Here is a 20,547-nt window from a genome sequence, read left to right as displayed (position 1 = left end):
GCCCCATAACCGACCCCCCAAAAAACATCAACAAAACTGTACTGTTGATGTTGATGTAATAGTTCTTCAGGAACACTTTCAATAAACCTTAAAACAATGTATGGCAAACACGGGCCATTTGGCCAATCACATATGATTGGCTACGAAGGAAATGAATGACTCAGCCATTTCCTACACTATTTCTGCCTCCATGGGACTGGCAGCACTAATTTGGACATCTCTGTGACCCTCGACAGATATGGAGTGGGTTGAATGTCCATGAGTCTGGAGTTCAGGAGGCCAGGACAAGAGGCTGCACTTTCCTTGGCTGTCACTGTTCATATTCCCTTTCAGCTCTATCTATGGTCAGGAGGCCACGTAGCTGAGACTTCCTCATTGTGTTGGGATGGGCATGGCTCCCACGCTAGGGCTTTGGCATAAGTGTAGGGTAGAGATGGAGCTTTTCACTGGAGAAAAGATTGGTTCCTTGAGCAAGGAAAGAGGCTAGGGAACAGCTTCTGAGGCCGCCAGGCCTTGGAAAATTCAGAAGCAAAGCTCCAAAGGTGGGCTACACAGGACTACCTGATACAGGTCAGCCGATCCATCTACCATGTGCCACAAAACAATTCCATTCAGGCTTAATTATTATAAACAAACTGTTCTTCCTTTCGAATCTTAATTTTGTATCTAAGATCACACTTCTGTTTACAGAGTGATAAGTAGCAAGAAAAATTCTTAGGCATATAGGGTGTGATGAACTGGGTCAATTCTATACCTGGATGGTCGCTGCTGGTATAGGTGAGTAAAAAGCCCCGACCAGAAATGTGGGATCCACTCTCAAAGCGAACAGTTACTTCATTTGTATTCAGCCTGAGTTCCTTGGGAACGGTCATACTTCCACAATATGGACCTAGAAACAAAGCACACTTCAAAATTTATATCAACACAAAGAATTGTTAGGTGGCAATGTTTTTCCTGAGAGTTCATGCTTACCATATATATAAACAAATATATAAATAAGACTAATCCTTCTCCATCTAGGATTTTGCTTGACACTGCACCTAATAATTTATGACTGATCTGTTGTTGGACTGCAAATCAAGATGGAGGCGAGGCGTGGCTTAGTCTAGATAAACAATAGATTGGAGCTAGTTGATTATGTATGAACAACAGAAGAGTTAGGCTCTGATCTTGGAAAGAGAAGACTAACTTGCAAAGGTCAAATAGATTAGGTAGTACAGAAAATTTTATCACAAAAAAGATATAGTAATGTCCTTTTTAAATTTTCTCAAACTGTACAACTCATGGGTGGAGATGTGAGGGAGGTACTGGAAGACAGTAAAGAAACAGAGAACACTACAAAATGAAATGTACTCATTACCTGATGCATATAATTGTAAGTAAGTCCCGTGTTTATCACCTTTATAAAAAAATGAAGCAAATTAATTAAATTAAAAAACTACCTCTGGGTGCTAGTGGCTCATACTTGTAATCCTAGCTACTCAGGAAGCTGAGATGTGAGGATCATGGTTCAAAGCCAGTCCAGGCAGGAAATCCCATGAGACTTTAATCTCACAACTCTTGAGCTGTGGTTCAAGCAGTAGAGCAAAAGAAGCTTGGAGACTGCACCTAGGCCCAGATTTCAAGCCCCAGGACTGGCAAAAAAAGTTAAAAATAAACACATAAATAAATAAATTTGCTCAAAAAAATGTGAAGTAGAAGGAAGTCAAGAATGAAAATATTGCCTTAGGTACAAGTCTCATATACAGCGTGCTTCCTTTACTTATACTAACTGCCGCTGAACCCACATAATATATTTGAATGTGTAAAAGAAACTTTATCTTGCAGTTCAGAGTATAAAATAGGGCTGGGAAGGTGGCTCAGTGGTAGAGCACTTGCCTTGCATGCATCAGGCCCTAGGTTTGATTCCTCAGCACCACATAAGCAAAAAGAAAAAAAAAGCCAGAAGTGGCGCTGTGGCTCAAGTGGTAGAGTGCTAGCCTTGAGCTGAAGAGCTGAGGGACAGCACCTAAGCCCAGAGTTCAGGCCTCACGATCGGACCAAAAAAAAAAAAAAAAGAGTATAAAGTAAAGCTGGTGCTGGTGGCTCACGCCTGTAATCCTAGCTACTCAGGAGGCTGAGATCTGAGGATCGAGGTTCAAAGCCAGCCCGGGCAGGAAACTCCATGAGACCTCCAATAAACCACTAGAAAACCAGAAGTGGTGCTTTGGCTTAAGCGGTAGAGTGTTCGCCTTGAGCTGAAGAGCGCATGGACAGCGCCCAAGCCCAGAGTTCAAGCCCCACAACCGACCAAAAAAAAAAAAAAAAAAGAGTATAAAATAACGTGGCGGGGCTGGGAAGGTGGCTCAGTGGTACAGCGTTTGCCTTGCATGCATGAGGCCCTGGGTTCAATTCCTCAGCACCACATAAGCAAAAAGAAAAAAAGCCAGAAGTGGCACTGTGGCTCAAGTGGTAGAGCGCTAGCCTTGAGGTGAAGAGCTGGGGGACAGCGCCCAGGCCCAGAGTTCAAGCCCCACGACCAGACCCCCCCCCCAAAAATTAAATAAAATAACATGGCTTCAAGAGAAAGTTGCTTGAAAAGTGATAGAAATCTCAATAAACTTTTAAAGGGTGAATTTTGATTTAGAGCTTTTAAAAAAAAAGTGGCTGAGGTTCAAGGCCAATCCCCCTGACCCTTCCCCCAAAACAGCAATAGCAAGACCCTCATCTCAATCATTAAGTTGGTATGAGAGTATACACATGTTGTCCAAGCTAAGCAGGACATGTAAGCAGGTGGGCTGTTGTCTGAGACTGGTCCTGGAAAGAAATGTAAGACCTTATCTCAAAAATAACTGAAGCCAAAAGGGCTGTTGGTATGGCTTACATGGTGAAGCATGGGCCTATCAAGTATGTGAAGCCCTAAGTTTAAACAATAAAAACATTTCCTTAGACCACTCAAGTAAAAGTCTGGATGTTTGTACCATAATCTCATCACGAGTATGTTTAGAGAGCAGTATTCTTCATCAACTTCTCTACAAACAGGTTGGAGATGGTCAAAAGCAAAAATAACAGTAACCGGCAAAAGGAAAGAGGAGGAGGAAGAAAAGACCATTGCAGCTCAGTATGAATAAAACTTAGCTATACTAACAAGAACCCACTTTAAAAAAATCAAACTGTATATTACTCAGGAGAAGATCATGAACCCAACTAAGCACTGCTCTCCTGGTAGGAAGAATTTATCTTTGTCCAGGTTTCAGATTCCAAAGATGTGACAGTAAGAAGTACCAAGTGCTCATTCTCAAACCTCTGTTGCCTCCTATTACTAAAATATAGTATAATCTATATAGTATAACTTATATAGTATAACCTATAGTATACCTTCTCTCTTTTGAAACCACATTATACATAATTACTTGAATGAGCTAATAATATTTGCAAATTACTTAGAATAGTACATGTAGCACAAATTGAGAGCAATAAGTGCTCATTAAATAGGACTTAATACATGTAAAAACAAACAATGAGCCAGGTACTGGTGGCTCACACCTGTGATCCTAGCTACCCAGGAGGCTGAGATTTGAGGATCAAAACCAGCTCAGGCAGGAAAGCCTGTAAGACTCCTATCTCCAATTAACCACCAGAAAACAGGAAGTGGAGCTGTAGCTCAAAGTGGTAGAGCACTAACCTTGAGCAAAAAAGAGCTCAGGAATGGCGCTCAGGCCCCAAGTTCAAACCTTGTGATCACCAAAAAGAAAAACAAATTACACAAATGTCTTTGTTCTGTGAGGCAAGAAAGTTTAATATCCATACATTTATTTGTCTCTCGCAGATTGTATGGTACTCTGTAGCCTTTGCTTTCTGAATATTGCTTCAACTGAATTGAAATGTTTTCTACTTCAACAGTTTATAAAAGCCACACCCAAATAAAAAGATACACAAAATATTTAAAATTATCCAGGAAGAGTTGGATCACATCTGTAATCCTACTCAGGAGGTTGAGATCTGAGGACTGCAGTTTGAAGCCAGGCCAAGTAGGAAAGTCCATGAGACTTTTATATCCAATTAAGCACCAAAAAAGCCAGATGTGGAGTTGTGGCTCAAGTGGTAGAGCACTCAGGGAGAGCGCCCAGGCCCTGAGTTCAAGCCAAAACTGGCATAAATTAAATAAATAAACAAACAAATAAATAAATAAAATTTTGTCACTTTAAAATACCATAGAGATGTCAAGAAGCCAGATGTGAAGATATGAGTAACTGGTTTAATGGATAATATGAAATCTTTTCAATCTTAGTAATGCCTGTAAGTAGTGTGGATAAACAATTCAGATGAAATCTTTTTCTTCATAATCAGAAGCATTTCTGCAAGTCTTAATGTCAGATTGTTATGCTTTTCCTGTGTTTGACATGCCTTTTTCTGCTCTTTGCACAGATAAGGAAAGTGAAGATACTTGCTATAGAAACAAAAGGATAAAACTGAAATAACTCATCACTTGTTGGCTATTAATACATTAAAATATTTTCTACTCAGAATTACCCACTTCTATATTTGTCCACTTGCTCCTCTTCAAATCATATTTATACTAGTCTCTGTCTCATTTTCTATATAGTATTCCAGTGGGCTCAGATAAAAACTGAGGCAAGAAAGTTTAAATTGATAACCAGTGAGACTTTGTCTTAATTTTATGGAAGAGTTAAAAGGATATGTGCCAGGGAATCGTGGCTCACACCTGTAATCCAAGCTACTCAGGAGGCTGAAATCTGAGGATCAGATACAATTACCAGCAAAAGCTGTGTTCATAAGTAGTAGAGCTCCAACTTGAGATAATGCCTTCCTAAGGGATAGTGCCTTGGCCCAGAGTTCAAGACCTAGTACTAGCACAAAAAAAGGAGAGAAAGAAAGAGAGTGAGAAAAAAGAAAAATAGAAAAAAGTATACTTATTGATAAGACTGCATATCATCACATGAAATTGTGCAATATATTTTATTCCCTAGACATAAATGCAGTAAATCTTCATCTTCCTGAAGTTAAAATAGACATGTAAATACTTATGGAAGAAGTTCAAAGGGGAAAAAAAAGGGTAAACACATTCACCTTTAATTACTCTTGCATTCCAGACGGTAATCTGTCTGTAAGAATCTTACACTCTTACCAGTATGGTGCAAAACTGTAACGGAGGGAATGGCGTATGCCCTCCCCCCTGTATGTGTCATTCTTAAAAGTCACTCCAGCAGGAAGAAGCCCTAGCCTGGGGTGGGGACAGAAGTAGAGCGCTGGCTGTGGTATTGCCTGGGGCAAAACACACAAATTATCACCTGTCTTGAGACTTGATAAATGCAGACTCCTTTTCATTGACTGCAAGTTAATAACTACATTCCCAGAGTTAAAAGGGAAAAGGGGTAAAAAAAAAAAAAAAAAAAGAATAATGCAACTGGAAGTAAGAGGGAAAAATAATTACTGGGAAACCACTGAAAGACCCTGGTGTTGTCCTAAGCGGTGCTTCAGCCAGATTCCTTTGAGGGTGATATCTTTTCTTCACAAAATGATACAAAGTCATGAATTGCATACATTCTGATCAATAATGCGTTGTAATCATTCCAATGGTCTCATTCAATAAAAACGATAATGTCATAGCACTCATGTGTTGTGGTGGTGCTAGTATGAATAAATTTCCTACAAGTCAGCAGTATGAAAATACAGCACATACATTTATGTACAGAACATAATCTTTAATAATGTATGCCTGTGTCACTAGTTTACTACATTACATTTTTATTTTTGATCATTTCTTTTATTTATACACAAAACATGTTTACTGTAAGATAGTATGCTATGTCACATTGGCAACACTTTCTTAAGTCCCATTATGATCAAGATGCCAAACTGGGCTTCACTCAATGGCAAAGTATTTAAAGACCATTTCTCAGAACACACACCTGATATGTGACACTTCCTGTCTATGCTTCCCTGTCAGAACCTTCTATCTTGGCTTTTAGGAAGTCTAATAGTATACTTAAACATTAATGAGGATACATTTCATTGGAAACCTAAGTAATGCTTGGTGACACCTAATGCTGACAAAGATTAGATTCACTGGACCAAGCAATGTTTCTGCATGGGCAAATCTGTCTCAATTCAAAGTTAGAAAGAACTCCATCCCTTCTCTAGATGGAGAGCTCACACTTTTCATAAACGTTCGCTGCATGTTTTGAGGCACCAAGACTGTGTTATCTAACTTCCCACATTCCCTCATCTACATCCTTGGGAGTCAGGTTCTGTCTTACTTTGCAGTCACAAATTCCCACTGGACTGAGGCAAGAAGTTCATTAGCTAGGCAGAAAAAAAGTTAAGAAAGAAGAAATACTTTAACCTTTTATGGAATGTAGCTGGCACCTCAGATCGTGGGAAGACATTCAGTGACACCAAAGGAACATGTTGTGGCATTTGGCACCAGGCATGAGACAACATTTAGCACACAATCAACTGCTTCCTTGGACAAAAGGAATAAAGACCCAGGAACCATAGGAGCCACTTCCTTTGAGTACAGTAGCCAGGTCCTCCCAAAACAGTCCATTTGGGGCTACTGTTCCATCAAGCAGCTGAACAGGGGAATCCTTTATTTTCCCATGCATGACTAAAAGAGCTGTCCTAGAAGGAGAAATAAACTGCCTTCTCCTAGCCAAGTCAAGAATCCTCTTGATTCTCTGACAAACTCTTTGTAGCTATTTATGGTGCTTCTCCATTCTCCACAGACTGCCCAGGACTCTGACATTAAAGTCTAGCTAAGACAATTCCCGCTTCATTTCAGGTAGGTACATGGTTTTGATCTTGGAAGCCAATGAAACTAAATTATCCTTTCATCTGGGAAAGGGACTTGTTTAAAAACTGTTATTCTGAATAACACTAAAAAAGCAAAGCAGAGAAACCCCTCCACCTCCATAACCACACTGCCAGTGGCTTAAAAAAAAATAATAAAATAAAAAGAACAACTGAACACAGAAACATCAAATGAAAACCTAACTCCTGAGAGGCTTAGCAAGTAATTAAAAGAACAATGAAAATGTCCTAAACCCCTCATTAACCATATTGATTTCCTCCAGAAACTTGATTGCAATTTCTCATAACAGGTAAAAATGTGCCTCAAGGACCCTTCTTGAAAATGCTGTGCAGTACCAGCCACATGGCACAGTATCGGCTGCCAGAAATGTACCCAGGTGTCAGCTTTATGCTTAGGGATTCGATGAAACAATCCCCAAGAATGGGGAAGCTACAAATGCCATTACATTTGGGCCCATTTCCATCTGGTTTTTCTCTGCAGTCAAATTGCAATGTTTGTCCTGGCTTGCTAATTGCAGTAGAGTCATTGTATAAAATTAAAGAACTTTCAGGGCCATTTTCCTTGAAAAGGAAGAAAATTAGCATCAAAAAAGGATACTCCAGAACGTGCCATTAAAACCATAGTCACGCAGCAATGTAAGTGGTAGCCCTGGAGGATTTTGGTCTCTGGTTCCCAGACAAAAATCTGTGTGACAGATGATAAATGAACCAAGCTGATTCCTAGACAAAGGTGTGGCTTTCCTCCCAGCTGGTGACCCAGGGTAAGAAGTACCTCCAGACCCAGCAACACAACGACCCAAACCATTACTTCTCTCCTTAACAAAGGGTGACAATTATTGAAACAATCACAGTGTTCTCTAGGGAAGTATTTGGGAGAAAGGAAGAGAAAGCTAATAGTTTTTCTTCTGAAGACCTATGCTTATGTTAATGAAATACTTAGAGTGGAACATTCTGGTGGATACTACCTTTGAAGTTTATGTCTGAGTGACATAAACTCTTTGCAAAACCTAGCCTCTGGATCTTGTGATTTTCTCCCTTTAAGACTTAAAATTAGGAGCTGGGAAGGTGGCTCAGAGGTAGAGTGCTTGTCTTGCATGCATGAGGCCCTGGGTTCGATTCCTCAGCACCACATAAGCAGAAAAAGCCGGAAGTGGCACTGTGGCTCATGTGGTAGAGTGCTAGCCTTGAGCTGAAGAGCTGAGAAACAGCACCCAGGCCCAGAGTTCAGGCCCCATGACTGATCAAAAAGAAGAAGAAGAAAAAGACTTAAAATTAATCAAGAGGCATAATGATTAAATCCTATTGCAGTATGTCAGATAGGTATCATTTAAAAATATTCAGGAAACTGTTGTGATTATGAATCAAAATTCATTCTTATTTCCTACTTTTCCCATATCACTGTACTTCTAAGTCACAGACAATGATGGATAAAATCTGAAGGTGGAGGAGGTACAGGAAATGTAGGAGAACAATTCTGGAACTTCCTGATTTTCCTACAGTGCAAATCATTTAGCAAATCATTCTACCACTGACTACTCTACATCCTCATAGTATTTTCATAAGAAAGCATTTTTAAACTTTCAATTTATACCAGTACTCTATAAACAAGTGATTTCTCAGAGTCCATTTTATTATCAGGATATCCCTGGAAGGAAGTCCAGAGAAGTTTCTTATTTTTTTTTTCCCAGCAACCAACAGACAAACAAGAGCTACAATTTATTCTCACACCAAGAGATCAGATAACTTTCACCACACTGAATCAGGATGGTGCAGTGCTTAATTAAAAGCAGGATCTATGGAGTCAAATGGCCCACTTGAATCTTAAATCTTGCTAAGTGATCTTAAGCTAGTTACTTGACCTCTTTGAGCTTCAGTTTCCTTGTGTGCAGTGGCTAGTAATAGGATCTATCACACAGAACTATTGAGGGGGTAAAAAGAATTTGTAAGTCAGGTACTGAGCCAAGTGCATTGTACACAGATGAGTGCTCAGTCACAAGAACTTCTGCTCCATTTCATAGCCTTTTCCTAAAATTGTATGGAATTGTGTCATTAAATGCAGAAAAGATAGCTATAGATAGAAAAGCCTTATGATTAATCTCCCTATATAGCATGAACAATGCTATGTTACTTTATCTTTTGTAAGAATCCAGATTTTTCTATTACGTTTGCTAAAAATGAAGCAACATGCAATCTGATTGGCTAAATATTGACTGAGCATCTGCACATCTGCAACCATAAAACTAAACTATGCCTCAGCAGATAAAGGATGAATAAAAGGTACCCAAGGTGTGGGGATACATGCCTGTACTCATAGCACTTGGGAAACTGAGGCAGAAGGATTGTGAGTTCAAGGCTAGCATGGGCAAAAAAAATAATAATAAAAAAAAAAAGCAAAACACTCTTAATATTCACTCCCCACAAAATCTTAACCTGAAATTGGTATTGTGCTGAAAGTCTAAAAGAAAGTGAGGATGAACATAGAGGAAGGAGTTTGGAGTTGTCAGACATTAAAAAGTCCCCTGGACTGGGAACTGGAGGGAGGGAGACAGGGAGCAGAAGTTGGGGATAAATTGGGGATAAGAGAACAGCCTTGATAACCTTCATCAAGTTTCTCTATGTGACCAAACATAGATGAACTGATTTATCGTAATTATCTTCTGAAAAGAAGGTATCACCTTCCATTTGAGTCTATTCAAAGTCTCCCATTACTTTTATCTGCTTGACAGCAAAGAATTGGTAAGGAAAGATACTATAGCTTGAAACAACTTAAAACGTTGCATCTTTGAAATGCACAAAAAAACAGGCCACCTGATAAAACTGAAAATGCAGGCAAAGAAAATGTAATGCAGATTTCATTTCCACTCTGGGAGTACCTATATGACTTCAAAATTTCTGATGTTGAAGATTACTATAAGCAAATCTTTTACGATTATTTTTATGATAGTATTGTTGGACCAAAATGCATCATAGAACAAAGGAACATAAAACAAACCTAAACTGACAGACCTTGTAACAAAATAACTGAGCAGCTTTAAACTGTGCAGAAGATGAAGACAGACTGATAGAACTACCCTCGGTTAAAGGAGGCTGAGAGGGTATGGCAACTCAATGCTTCCTGGCTGACCTAAAAAAGGGGACAATGCTGTTTCTTTTGAAGGGAATCTCAATTACTTTGACGTCTTAAATAAGAAACCAGAACTCCCTTAGTTATAGTAAAAACAATGTCTGCTAAGCAAAGTGTATCTACAGCAATTTTGCCATGATAATAACATATAGGATCTCAGTGTATAAATGATGTACCTAAATTTTCTTAATATATTTGGGTGACATTGTTCAAAAAGAAATGTATTCTTTATGTGGCTTATGTAACCACCACCCCACTATACATTACCTTTACAGTAATAATAAATATATTTTTAAGTCAAATTGATGTTTAAAAGTATCTTTAATGACTTTTATTTTCATTTTCTTCTAGTATGGAAGCACAGGGCTTAAATTCAGCATACTTGCAAGGCTTGCTTACTCAGCTGGAACTCTATCACTTCAACCACATCTCTAGCCTTTGTTGGTCATTTTGGTGACTTCTTGAGAACTTTTGTGTCCTCTGGATCTCAGTCTCCTGAGTAAGTAGGATTATAGGCATGAGGCGCTAACACTGGGTTTCAATAACTTTTTTTTTGTCCTTAAAGAGATTGAATGTATTTTCAGTTTCTTAATATCCTTCTCAGTATTTGAATCCAAAAAGTCAGCCATAGTTGTAATACACAGCAAACAGAAGGACAATAAACCCAGGGCTGGTAATTTAGTGGAGATAAAAGTCTCATATACTTTCCTGCCCATGCTGGCTTCAAACCAACATCCTTAGATCTCAGCCTCCTGGGTAGTTAGGCCACCTGTGTCTGGCTCAGCAGGCTATTTCATACTACTGAGATCAAGTGCATGTCTGAGTAATTCTATATTCATTTTGTTAACAAGAATGTGAATTTTCAAAATTCCCCGAGTATATACACCAAACTCTTAAAATTGGCAGGGGGATAAACAACTACTACTTAACTATACAATGATGGATAGATACTGGGCCACTTGGCATAGTCACAGGGATTAATGTAACCACATTTCAAGTATGGCCACTCGTGGCAAAGCTTGCAAACACTTGCCAGAAAACACTAATCTTTTCCAAAACATGAACTTGACATTCAAAATGCTGTGAGCTTTGAGTCTTAAAGACTTTTGCTCTGTGAGTTGTAACAATTAGCTGGTTAATGAAAACTCAGCTGTCTGAACCCCACCCCCAACTGTTAGAATTACAGGAGGTGCTCCATGTCAGTGGGCATTCTCTAAGTAGCTGTGGATTCCTGGATCCTCCACTGGCATTAGGGGTCCAACCGCCACCACCTTACAGATCCTGTGGCCACATGACTACAGAGAAGCCTCCCTTCCCCCTCTCTCCCTTCCCCAAGGGCTGGACAGCAGCCAGCTCATAGAACTGCTCACTCCCTGAACTGAAATCACAGGCAGACAAAGGACTTCTGCCTTCTCCACTTGGGGAAGTTCAAACTGACCAGGAAACTACTTTAATTCAGTTAAAGTACAGGTTTGGTTATTGCTTCCAATCAAAGGAAATCCTTAAAAGACACAAACGAGAGACTCTTGAGCATCTTTAAATATTTTATCTTAATAACATCCCCTACTAAAAACACTACTTACTCCTTCTGTTCTACGCAAAAATTGCTACATAACATAATAAAGAACTGGCCAACCTAAGAAGGTGGTAATTCAATGGCTTTCTCTGGGTATTGGAGCTGGAAGGAAAGAGCAACTGAAATAGGAGTCTTGGGAGTCATGAAGAACCTCACCTTGAACTAGCTAGCGTGTGAGCCAGCTAGGCATGTTTACTGATCTCATTGTATCCCCATTTATCTACAAAAACAAATTAATATTTTCTCCAATGTTGATGTGGGGATTTTAGAAAACCAAAAGGGGTCAAGTGCGTGCGAGGTATATAATAGACAATGAATGTGTTCATTTCTATGACCATGGATTCTATTAGAACGTAAGCATAACTTTATATAAATAAACTTTGAAGAGAAATAAAAATTTAGTTGACTTCATTGCTAAAAATGAATCGTAATTCATTACCAATTACCTAGTGAGAAGTCCAAATTTTAACCATGGTATGGTAGTGCATGCCTGTAATTTTAGCACTTGGGAGGCTGACAAAGCAAGTTTGAAGCCAGTCTGCCTAGACCACATAGTGAGATCTGGTTAAAAAAACGAACAACAACAACAAAAACCCCAACCCCCCAAAACAGGAGTCCAAATCTTGAAAATGCAAGAACTTTATGTAGAGGACAGAAGTCTGAAGCAGCTAAAGCCATCCTGAAACCCAATTTGAGATATGTCCTTAATTCCATTCTTTTCTTCCTTTTTGCATAACTGGAAATTGCTAGAAAATGCTGGGTGGAGACAAGCCACTTGTGTTCCTTGTTTTAGCTGCTCTGATTCCTCCACTGCACAGTGAGCAGGTAGAATTAAATGCCCATCTTCAAAGCAGGGTGGATGCTTCTCCTGACAGGGTGGAAAAGCCATTTCTGGTGGTATAGCACTGGCTTCACTCGCATTCTAATACTTGGTCCCTTCCTTGTAACCTGAATGAAATCTCCTAGCTTAGATGTCCTTCTAAGTTAACATACATTTGTTTATCAGAGGTAACTTAACAGCAAGTACATCCAGGAGTCTTAAGCATCCCTTAGGTGTCATTTTTCCTATTTAAACCAAATCTAGTTTAAAAAATTGCAACCAACCATATGAAAAACACCACCTTGACCCTGACAGAGTAATTCCATAATCATTAAAATACACACAACAGAAAATAACAGAAAATACTTCCACAAAACCTCTCACTTTGTACTATTAATAGACAACAATAATTTTTTGGTTTAAAAAATAGACATAATAGGAAGTGGAAGTGTGGGTCAAGTGGTAGAGTGCCAGCCTTGAGCAAAAAAATAAAAAATAAAAGAGATGCAATATTCCCAGGGATTAAAAAAAATCTTAAACATTGAGTCATGTCTAGTTGTTCGTGCCAATATATGCTAGCACTCAGCAGGCTGAGATAGGAGATTAGAGAGTTTGAGGCAGCCTGAACTATAAAGACCCTATCTCAAAAACACAACAACTACAAAACAAAAACAGGCAAGCAAACAATCAAAAATATCTTATTTTTTTTTTCTTCATTGGGATTAGGTAAGTTAAGTTCTCTGAATTGTCCTAGGGCTGTTCTGGGCTTCTAGACCCTGGCGTCAGTAAGCAGGACAGCCATCTGATTATATTTGAGAAACTGCCTGTACTGCTTGTGGTCAGTGGTGGGAGGTTATATAAAGCTTGTATCATATTTGGAGTTGATGTAGAGAGAATTTTGGAAAATCTCTAAACTCAAAAGAAGTTATATCTAGAATTTCACCTGCGTTTTCCAGTTGTGCCACTCCGAGATATTTCTTGGAGCTTAGAACCAAAGAGTCACTGTTGTGGTGATTTCTGGCTCCCAGGTACAAACAGCATACTTCAAAACATGAGAGCTAAATTTCCAAGGCTTTTTTGTGCTTGCTGTCCCTTTACCAGAAAACTTGGGCCCCACTCACAACCTGCAGAGTTCATTCCCTTACTGCTGTCTGGTCTCTGCTCAAATGCACCCTTTTTGGAGAGGCCTTCTACACCACTGTATTGGAGGGCGCACCAACAGAATCGAAACAGGCTCCATGTCACCCGAGGATGCCTCATTTTCCCTTATTTTTCTTTCTCACAATCATATCCGCTTCTTTCCTGTCTTCCTCTGCCCTCAGGTCTAAGCCCCATGAAGGAGGTTTTGTTTGTGCCTGTATCCCAGTCATTCACAGAGTATCTGAAACACACGGTCACTATTCAATAGACATGGGTCACATAAATGAATGAACTGTAGATACTTTAGCCAAATGTCACACCTCTCTAGTTCTCTTCTCCATGACACTGAAACTCAGAGCCTCTGAGACACACACAAAGCTGACATCTAATGTGGCCTGGGGTTTCCTGCACTGTTTCAGCTTAGGAAGCAAATGTCTCATCACTCAAAGCAAGTTTCTCTTCTTGTCTTCCCAGCCTGAAGTATTAACTAACACCTCACTTGCCCTCCTCCTCATATCTCCAATGTAACCTGCTGACAGGTTACATTACTGCTCACATCTCTTTTCTTACCATATTTCTCCAAGGAGCTGGTGAAGAGAAGATAGTTAGAAGCGCAGCTCTGGGATTCAATATTCACATCTCCCAACCTCAGAATCAGACTCTTCCCCTTTGGGACTGTGATAGTCTTTTCACAAACAGTGTGATTGGGATAAGTCCCTGGATAATTCTTAGATGTCATCGTGCCACTGTCCTGAGAGGTCACTATGTGCCCACAGCCGTCACCTGGTAAAGAAAAAAAGGAGGGAAGTTGTAAATGCAATTAATTCTTACCAAGTATTGAGAGCATCTAAGCAATCTTCAAGTGCATGGATTGTATGCTGTTCTTGGAGAGAAAGATTAATTTGTTAAACATTATCTGTTGTTTTAGGTTATTTTGTCTCACGTTTCTCAATTTAATCTTCTAAACATTGTTGCTCAAATGTTTCAGATACTGTTATGGAATGCAAAGCCCTTAGGGAACATAGCATTCAATTATACTAGTTCTTCCAGTCATCTTTCCATCTACTCATCCAACATTTGTCACACTACTTGCAAAATCAATGTCATAGGATAATTTGCAACAGAGAAAATAATATTACTTACTTCTGACATGTAATAATGAATAAACTCCTGTATACAAAATCCTCATGGTAGAGTCTTGGGTTTATGCTGAGAGGACTTAAGTTTGGGTACAACTCATTTAGTTGGGGGCAGAAACTAAGGATCAATTAATGACAATCACAGAGTTGTAGGTTCCTCATTCTCATGATATATCACTAGAAATCATCAAGGATCTACCATATTAAGTGCTTACCACACACCAGACATAGTAAATTAACTGTCTAATAAACTAAAATATAAAAGAATAACATAAAAGTAGCAAGAGGTGTCTCAGTGAGAGATAGTTACAAATTTACATAACTGTAATTCTAGGTGCTGTGTACTAAATCAAGAAGCTGAAACAAAATGACAAGGGAACATGGAGGAGAAATACAGAGAGTATGTTTTCCTGTGGTTGGTATACCTTCACATACAATTTTTTTTCCTGGGAAAGCAGAAATCTGTTGAAGAAGGTCTCTCCATATAAAGGCTTCTGTGTATCCTGGAGAAGTCTTAACTGAAACTCTGAAGAGCCTATGGCAGCCCTCAGCCTTCCCGAATTCTTTTCTAGCTAGAGAAGGACTCATTGGGGTCTTCCTTTATCCTACTTCCTTCCTGATCCAAGGCTTCTAGCACAAATGTAAGAGAACAAAAATGAAATAGGTTATGCAACATCTGAATCTATTCTAGCCCTGGAAACAAGCCCTAGGGAAAGGATTTGCCCTTTATCCAGAAATTTTACAAGACTCACACAGTTACTGCCAGGGGCACAATAAAGGAAGTAGACTTGGTCTTACTGGAGAAATGGGTTGAAAAATGCCAGGAGAAATCATTAGAGAAACAGCTAAAGCTACTAGAAAAACCTTGTGATCTATGCAGAATTTGTGGAAGTCACATAGTAGACAATAAAGCCCCATAGAAATTTCTGAATAGGGAGAGAATAAAAGAATTAGATAAGCAAGCAGGCTGCTAATGCCCCAGGAACTAGAATGGAGGGAAAATCTTATTACAACAGTCATGGGCTTAACTAATGGGGGGTGTTAAAATGGGAAGGAAAGGAAAGAAAACAAGGAAACTGATAAAATCAACAACTGCTCAGGTATTAGCTAGTCACACAGGAGAAGAGGAGAGGAGAAAAAATAATCCACAGAGATGTTGGGTGATTGAAGACTGGGGCTACCACAGACAAGAGGATAAACCCAGAGACACAGTAGGTCTGGGTGAAGGTTCCACGTAAATCTAAATTCCTGTCTCTTGGACAGTTACCAGTAAGGACAATGGCACTGTCAAATGAAAATCAGACAGAGGCATATTGGGCAAAAGCACAGGGTATTGGTTTAAAGTGTGAATTGGTTTAAAGTGTGAATTACCTCCTTGCCTTTAAAGGCTTTATGGTTCTTCTTGAAAACTGAAAGACATGACAATCACACGAGTGGGCATTCTCTCAAGGCCATTCTGTGAAAGCAGACAAACACCTTTGATCCCTATGACCTGTCTCACTGTTGCAGGACTGATTCTGAGAATCCTGATAGAGCAACTTGTACAGAAACAAGCAAGCATGCACATAAACATGCACTAAACCTCTCTAAATTACCAAAATCCCGCATGAATGAGCATCTGAACACCTCCTTTCTTAGTTTTTTGCAAATCTCCTTCAGTAAGAAAAGAGACACTGGTCAAGTCACTTATAACCTAACTAATGGAATCGTGACCTCTTTGTATAATTACTTAGTAATAAAAATTTTAAAACAGGCAGCCTTGATCACATGCAAAAAAAAAGAAAGAAAGAAAGAAAGAAAAATTTAAATAAACCACAACTGTGTAGGTGTGGGGTTACATGCCTGTAATCCCAGGACTTGGGAGGTTGAACGAGAAGTATTAGGAATTCCAGACTATCCTGGGTTGTATTGCAAGACCTTGTCTCAAAAAGCCAAGGAAGGGGGACAAAGAAATGGAACAGAAAATGAGAAGCACTTATGTGAATCAACGTACTTGTAATTAGTGTATTCTAAATTTCATTTTTTAAAAAGTAAGTGTCATGACAAAGGAAAATCCCAGTATGCCATTTTTATCCTATTCTGCAATGACACTTCCTTCCAATCACATCTATTCTAACGCCAGGGAGGAAATATGTCCTGCTGGGATGCTGGCAGTTGTGCCTTTTGACTTTCCCATCATTACCTTACCTGGGTATCTGTGCCTCTCTAAGAAAATTTCAGAACAAAACACTCTCAATCACAAAGGAACAGTAGCATCCCAATTTATTAAAAGCAAACTCTTTTTCCAAAGTTGTAACCTCCTTCTTGCCTATGAAAGTAGACTATTTATGAAGTTTGCTGTAGCAAGGACTAATATCATAAATTTACCTGTGAATATTAACTACATTGTTCCTCTACAGTCTTGATAACTTCAAAGGTAGAACGATACCAAGGCAGGGGAAAGAAAACCTGCTAGAAAGAGACAATGCCTGTGGTATCACAGAGTGACTAAGACAGATGTATGCAGCTGAACAATAGGGAGTCCCTATTCCCATGACCTCGTCCTGACATTCACGTGGCCCAACTCTCCCCACCAGACGCTCTAATTGAGAAGCCCAGACAAGGAAGAAGACATACATTCTTTCGTGTCTTCCTCCAAGCCCGATCAGGTCAGGTTCCCTCTCCTGTGTGTCAAGTCAGCACACTCACTGTGAGACTTGGCAAGATGTTTTCATTTAGAAAAATAAGGAGAGCATACAACATCACTCTCCATTAGTTTGTATAATTGCATTTGATCTAAAATAATCTCAAAATCAAAAGTTTAAGCAGGGCATCTATGGCTCATACCTATAATCCAAACTTCCCAGGAGGCTGAGATCTGAAGATTATGGGGAGGAAAGTCCATGAGATTCTTTTCTCCAATGCAAAACAAAAACAGAAGTAGAGCTGTAGAAGTGGGAAAGTACCTTCCTTGAGCAAAAAAGTTAAGAGACAGTGCCTAGGCCCTGAGTTTTAAGTCCCAGGACCAGAACTAACTAAGTATAATTTTAAAAGCAGAACAAATTTGTTTAAAATGAAGGTAAAAAGGAAAAAAAAATCTAAAAACCTGTCAGTCTAGTGAAGTTTTGCTGGTTGAGGATGAAAGTGAAGGAAGGGCCTTTTCTTTCTTCTTTTTTTTTTTTTTTTGTGTGGTCATGGGGCTTGAACTTGGCTTGGGCACTATCCCTCAGCTCTTCAGCTCAAGGCGAGTGCTCTACCACTTGAGCCACAGTGGAACTTCCGGTTTTCTAGTGGTTTATTGAAGATAAGAGTCTCACGGAGTTTCCTGCCTGGGCTGGCTTTGAACGGTGATCCTCAGATCTCAACCTCCTGAGTAGCTAGGATTACAGGTGTGAGCCACTGGCGCTTGGCTGGGCCTTTTATTTTCTATTTTATACTTTTCTATACTATTTGGGAGTTATCCTGTATTTTCTTCTATCAAATGTTTTAATTAAATGAAGCATTTGTACAAGTTTTCACTAAAAAGACTTGTATAGAATAAAAGAAATAAAGGTCAATCTTATTCCAAAATGTCTGTACCAAATCTATTATCTAAGATGTTCACATTTACTAAGGAGGATGAGATGTTCTGTGTGTGATGGCCTAATAATATATACTCCAGTTTGCAGATGAGAAAATAAAACATATATTGACTTTTCTTAAGGCTGCTGGTTCTCGGGCTGGGAAGGTGGCTCAGTGGTAGAGCGCTTGCCTTGCATGCTTGAGGCCCTGGGTTCGATTCCTCAGCACCACATAAAGCAAAAAAGAAAAAAGCCGGAAGTGGCACTGTGACTCACGTGGTAGAGTGCTAGCCTTGAGCTGAAGAGCTGAGGGACAGCGCCCAGGCCCAGAGTTCAGGTCCACAACCAGACCCTCCCAAAAACAACAACAACAACAAAAAGGCTGCTGGTTCTTAAGGTGCAATTCTCAGGTGCTCTAATATAAGAGGGTTTTTTTTTTAATTGTTGTTATTTAGGAGTTTTACAAAGGGGCTATAATCCCATAAGTCAGATTATGAGTACAATGCTTCTTAAAATGTCACACCTTCCTTCATTCTTACCTATTTTCCTCCTCCAGTCCCTACTTACAAGACACATAGCCTATTTCAACTGTGGAATTTTTAAAACCTTTTTTAACTTTGCATTTATTTTTATTACATGTGTACTTGTGTTTAATTTTAAAAGCCACCTGAAGAACTTCGCAATCTAACCATCTCTTTAGATGCTTTCACAGTACCCTTGCACAACTGTTATCCTAGCTACACAGGAGGCTGAGATCTGAGGATTGTAGTTCAAAGACAGGCAGGGCAGCAAAGTCCATGAGATTCTTATCTCTGATTATCCACCAGAAAACCAGAGTGATGCTATGGCTCAAAATGGTAGAGCACTAGCCTTGAGCAGAAAAGCTCAGGGAGAGTGTCCAAGCTCTACAACCAACCCATCCCCCACGCCCATCCCCACCCCCCCACACAGCAACTTCATAAACTGCTTTTTTAAATGGTCAACTCCTTTGTACAAATACTTAAAGATTTTTTTTTTTTGGTCGGTTGTGGGGCTTGAACTCTGGGCCTGGGCACTGTCCCTGCACTCTTCAGCTCAAGGTGAGCGCTCTACCTCTTGAGCCACAGCGCCACTTCCAGTTTTCTAGTGGTTTATTGGAGATCAGAGTCTCACTGGACTTTTCTGCCTGGGCTGGCTTTGAACCATGATCCTCAGATCTCAGACTCCTAAGTAGCTAGGATTACAGGAGTGAGCTACCCTATTTAAAGATTTTTAAAAACCAAACTTCTCTAGTATGATATAAATGACTGGCTGTGGTCAGTGATGGGTAATGATTGAGTAGAAGACTGAGGAAGAATTTCTAAAATGGAGGAATGAGGCTTGCCATCATCTAAACTCATAGAGCATGATGACATATGCCTTATGCATCAATGAGTAGGCAAGGCAAAATAGAAGAATTGAAAACAATTTACTTTGAAACTCACCCAGTCTACAGGGATAGCAAAAGATAGAGGTTCAGGTTTAGTAACACCAGGAGGATGTCATTGTGAACCTAGGCTGTTTGCTGCAACTGATATAGCTTTCTCCATAATAAATTGTATGAAGAGGCACATACAGAAGTGTTTTAGCTTAAGAGAAACTTAAGGAAGCAGAGCTGTGTCTCAAGTGGTAGAGTACTAACCCTGAGCAAACAAGTTCAGGGGCAGAGCCCAGAGTTCAAGCCCCAGGACCTGTACAAAACAGAGAAAGAGAGAAAGGGGGGGTGTGGGGGGGCTTAACGGCTATCATAAACCAAGTATGATACACCGCAGAGGCAGAGGACTGAGAGTTCAAGGCCAGCCTGGGTTATAATAGTGAGATCCTATTACAGAAAAATCCAAATAACAAAGTGAACTTTATTTATATTGATTTGAAAAACTAGCCTCATAAAACCTTCTAAAATTAATTGTTGTAGTAAATAATATCCAGGAATTATTACTAATTTTAATAGTTTCGATAGTGGTATTTAGGTTATATAAGAGAATGTCTCTTTTTTTAGATGTCTACTTATTTATGGCTAAAATAACATGAGGTCTAGGATATACCTTAAAATATTTAGCAGATCAAGTACTAGTGGGTAGGATTATACCTGCAATCCTAGTTCATATAAGGCTAAGACTGCAAGGAACATGGTTCCAAACTAGCCTGAGCAGAAAAGTCTAGAAGACACCATATCAGTGGAAGAAGCTAGGCATGGTGGTACAAGTCTGTAATTCCCACTATGGCAAGAAGATTGTGTGGTCCACAAACACCTTGGTAGGATGTAAAACCCTAACTCATATTTGACCATTCCCACAAAGGGGAGGGGGTATATGCCAGCATTAGAGTGTCTGTCCAGCCAGCACAGGGCTCTGAGTACTGCTCTACAGTACTGCCAA

General features: G+C 39.6%; 1 protein-coding gene across 1 annotated transcript in view; it reads right to left on the bottom strand.

Moving 5' to 3' along the window:
* The window catches only part of Dcbld1 (discoidin, CUB and LCCL domain containing 1), a 63,828-nt gene that overhangs the window by 27,306 nt on the left and 15,975 nt on the right, over positions 1–20,547 (bottom strand). Inside the window, exons 4-5 of the mRNA XM_042694950.1 lie at positions 14,044–14,256; positions 755–889 (exon numbers count right to left, since the gene is read on the bottom strand). Of these exons, the coding sequence (XP_042550884.1) occupies positions 755–889; positions 14,044–14,256 (348 nt within the window). The remainder of the gene's footprint in view (positions 1–754; positions 890–14,043; positions 14,257–20,547) is intronic.

The sequence above is a fragment of the Dipodomys spectabilis genome, unplaced genomic scaffold (genome assembly GCF_019054845.1).
Source record: "Dipodomys spectabilis isolate Male_0828 unplaced genomic scaffold, ASM1905484v1 ptg000001l, whole genome shotgun sequence".
Lineage (NCBI taxonomy): Eukaryota > Metazoa > Chordata > Mammalia > Rodentia > Heteromyidae > Dipodomys > Dipodomys spectabilis.
This window is presented reverse-complemented; position numbering and strand designations above follow the sequence as displayed.